At 39.6% G+C, this 4,361-nt stretch overlaps 1 protein-coding gene across 1 annotated transcript in view; it reads right to left on the bottom strand.

The window, feature by feature from the left end:
• Positions 1 to 3,798, bottom strand: part of LOC142948817 (anoctamin-9-like) — a 30,035-nt gene extending 26,237 nt beyond the window's left edge. Inside the window, exons 1-2 of the mRNA XM_076090927.1 lie at positions 3,778 to 3,798; positions 310 to 363 (exon numbers count right to left, since the gene is read on the bottom strand). Coding sequence (XP_075947042.1) covers positions 310 to 363; positions 3,778 to 3,798 — 75 coding nt within the window. The remainder of the gene's footprint in view (positions 1 to 309; positions 364 to 3,777) is intronic.
• Positions 3,799 to 4,361: the final 563 nt, after the last annotated feature.

Here is a 4,361-nt window from a genome sequence, read left to right as displayed (position 1 = left end):
TGAGCCAGGTAACACCGGTGCCCACACCATCTTTGAAGTAATGAGCACACCTAACCTGACAGTCCCATTAAACTAGATGCAAATGACACAGCTGACATGAACAGACTGTTTTATCTTGAACAGTGACAGAAGGACCTTTAAGATAAAACTCTGTCTTTTCATGTCTCACAGGTTAATCTGTCCAACGCAGAGTCAAAGAATCCTTTCATATGAGCAGATATAGTCTCTGTTTGCATGTCACTGATTACCTCGGTCTACAGTTATCTTGTTGCTGTATGGAAAGTTGAGGAGAGAGGCGGGGATTCTTACCGTTGAAGGAAGTAAAGGCTCAGAGGTGCGTCTGTCCCACAGCTCAATGTCTTCCTTTGACACAGAGAGATAAGGTTAGCATTAAAACTACACACACAGTACAGCACGTTTTACAATACTGACTTATTAGTGTCATTTACAGTTAAAGTGAGTTACTTCTGACAGAAGAAATAACACTCTTCCTCCTACAGATAAAGAGAGTACACTCAGGTGTTGCAGTCACACCTACTCAGGTATGACCAGTTAGCTTATGTTGGCAGCTAACTTTAGCTGGCATTGCTACATGTGCTGCAGGGATGAGGTATTTTCTTTACTCCACTTGTGCTACTGTTACAATAGCTTAGCATTGTGTACGTTTATGCTGTGTTTGGGTGGGTGGGTGAGCGGCCCCCTCATGCTTTGGGTTGCTTTCTTCTAACAGTTGGAGCTTTCTTAATGAGGTTCCATCACAGCAGCCAACTTCCCTGCAGGTGCAGGATTACCTGGTCTCTGCCAGGTAACAGCAACGTCCTGTGAACAATAGCACTGTTTGTTTCTTAGAGACGGAAATAGAAATAAAATGTATAAAATTGAATTGGTAGGATTAGGATATTAGCCTAAACTGATAAATGTTTCTCATCTTTGTCCTTTGCATGCACTGTAGAGTTGTGTAGTTAGGAGTCACATTTCAGTTAGTGTTTGTATCAATGAGGGGAGGCTAAATAACTTAAACACTGTTAGCATAACACAGTTCAACAGCAGCACAAACTACATCCACAAATGATGAACACCTCTCTAAAACTCTTTCAACACAATCTGAACATTATAACATCTCGAGGAGAAGTATATAGTGACTGTTGTATCACAGTGCATTAGTTTGAGCAGGTGGACATGTGAGCTGTGTGTGGGAAAAGATCTGCAGTTTCTGTCTCTGTGTGATACGTGGAATAAGATCAACATTCCACCCGTCTAACTGTAAACTCTTAAATCATGCTTCTGCTTGTTCACGTGGTCTGTTGTGATTCATCTACATACATTTATTCACGGCTCAAATCCATTGGTGCACAGCGGCTGAGAGTCTAACAGACATTCAGCCTACAGGTCCAGACCTGCCCGACATGCTCAGCGCCTCACGTCTGTTATCTCCCGTTGTCTCCTACATTTCCCCCTCTGCTTTGCTCTGTTAAATACATCTTCCTCTGCCCTCGTACCACTTACAGTGCAGATAAGGTGACTGATAAACTCAGTTTCTATCCGTGGAGCGATACTGGATCCAGATAACCTGCAGTGAACCTTCAGCGTGGGTGTGACCTTTACTGCTGCAAGTGATAAACAGGTTCCACTTCTGGCCCGCTGAGCCCACACACTTTACATTCATTTATTCTCTCTTGATTTCCATCATCAGTAGTCTGATGTATCTGCTTCAGAACTGATTAATCAGCTGATCGACAGAAAATTAATCCGCAAGACAATTTTGATGACCGATTCGTCGATCAAATCATTTTTAATACATTCTCTGATTTAGCTTCTGAATTTTCCTGTGATTTTATTCTTCTATGATATCAAACTGATTCATTTTGGACAAAACATACATTTGAAAACTTCACCTCGAGCTTAGAGAAGTTGTGATTGTCATTTTTCACTATTTTATGACATTTTATAGACTAAACCAATCATCAGATTAATCGATTATGAAAGTAAACATTGTCTGCAGCTTTAATCTACGTATTTTAACAAAATGCAGAAATATGTAATAATGCATACGAGTTCCCAGGTCAGTCCCAGATGTACAGTAGAAACAAGACAGCTGCAGATGTTTTGGAACTGCTCACAGAAACTTGTTTGTTCCTTTCAGGAGATTAAACCTCAGCAGAAACATTGAAACTATCCTAATAAGTGCAATGAATGCTGGTACTGTGAGACCGCTCTCTCTATATGCATGTGATTCAGTTCGCGTGTGTCCCCTTTGAAAAAGTGAAATACCATTTGAGGAAAATCCCCGAATTTGACAAAGTTTGGAGTCCTGTTAGATTAAATGGCCAAAGCTGAAAAAAATAATCTTATTATTGTGACTGAGATACAATGAAATTAAATTAGCTTTATATGAATAATTGTTAAATCAAGTGAATTTTTAAACAGAAAGAGAAACATAAAGACTACATGTGTTAAGCAGTCTGTTTTTGCTGTTAGATATGTGACAGATATTCTTCATTCTGTATAATGTACACTGTTCATTGTTTGTTTTCTCTCTGGATGAGTCCAAATATTCTTTCTCCCAGATAAATACCTCCATGTACATTCAAGCAGTATTCCAATGTGTATGTATTAGTGCTGGGCAACGATTACAATTTTTAATCGCGATTAATCGCATGATTTTTTTGCGATTAATCGCATTGTTATGGCAAAGTTCAATAATGAATTCAGAAGTATTGTATTGCGCACTTTTATTTTAAAAGTACTGCTATATGAACAAAAGGGCAATACCATTTGGTGTGTAAACACCTTAAACACATCAGGTTCTTGTTAACAGCAGTATTCCCTTTACACAGCAGCAGTTATAACACAGTTATAATGATTCTGATCATAGATATTCAGCCGGTGTTCACAACTTTATCTTCATGTGTGTAAGAGATGCAATTTAAATATACTTCTTGAAAACTGCAAACCTATCTACGTCATGTTTTTATGTTTGTTAAATTCTCAGTGGTGATAACTAAATGATGCTTATTATACATATTACAAACAAAACACTTTAAAAACTAAAAAAAATTTCATTTAAATAAATCATTTCTTTTTTTGGTATTTAGGTCAGACACATATGCAACGCTGATTACCGTAATATGTGTGGTATTTGTTATAAATGTACGTTGGTACATAGAGGGTGATAAGAAGCTGTACATGGAGGGACTTAGGACCCAGGGGAATGTAGGTGAAGCAGACCTGGAGTCTGTGGCAGTAACCTGCATCATTTGGAAGTTATGCTAATAAAGAGTTGCAGTTTAGAGCAGTTTGTTCTCACGTGCTTATATGTTTATTTAAAAACACCACAATATGTGTTTTGATATTATCATTTATGCGTTAACGCGATAATAACTCGTTAACTTGCCCAGCACTAGTATGTAAACGTCGTGTGTGTGTGTGTGTCATTTTTACATGACTGTTACATTCTTCTTTAGTTGTGTATGTGAGCTCTAGCATTGACCCGTGTGTGTTGATGTAACCCTAACCCGGCCTCTGAGTTCAGCACTCAGAGTTCAGCACTCAGAGTGCTGAGCAAAGCTACTGATGAACAAACATGTCTGAATCTGACTCTAGCAGTCAAGTGATCATCACTTACTCTGTAAACAGCTGCAGAGTAACGGGTGACTGCAACTCTTCAACACGTATTAGTATAAAGTAGGCTCGTGCTGCAGTAGAGGCAGCTGTCTAAGTTAGCGTTACTGAATCATTCCAACTGACACATGTTAGCCCTACCAGCTCAGTGTTTACCTCGACAGCCTTGAAGAACATGTTGGAAGTTGTCCCAGTGTTGACGTGAAGGTCGGTCAAAGAAAAGTGACGTTACATCCAACAAGAAAAGAGTCTACATGTTCCTTCCCGCTGCTCATTAACATCCAGTACCTCCATCACTCCGTCATTAACATCAAGCTATCCCCAGAAGCAGAATTAACATGTATCTCGTCGATAGCTCCGCTCCTCGCTTCACTTCCGCATGCCTCCAGGTGTTTGTGTGCGCACGTGTACAGGTAAAGTTTATTTTCCATGTAAAGGTGTGCCGTATCACCTGCAGCCGTTGACGTCATCTTCCGCCACGACAGGACCATCTACAGTTGCGTTCAGTTCCGCGGGGGAAAATGGAAAATGGGAGCTTTTTGTATACTTCTGAAGTCAGTTTTAACATAAACACTATCGCTCAGTTTGCACAGTGGAAATATTTTTAATGACATGACAATGCTGAGTACTCAGTGATAACTAATTACATTCATACATAGGTCTACAAAAAAGAAACAGTGTACAGCCCAAACTGTCACATCAGCCCTCCCACACAACAACACAAAGCAGTGATGCATTCT

This window comes from Anarhichas minor, unplaced genomic scaffold (genome assembly GCF_050575085.1).
Source record: "Anarhichas minor isolate MPS153535 unplaced genomic scaffold, ASM5057508v1 ptg000013l, whole genome shotgun sequence".
NCBI classification, from domain to species: domain Eukaryota; kingdom Metazoa; phylum Chordata; class Actinopteri; order Perciformes; family Anarhichadidae; genus Anarhichas; species Anarhichas minor.
Note: the sequence above shows the minus strand (reverse complement) of the source record. Positions and strands in the feature narration are given on the sequence as shown.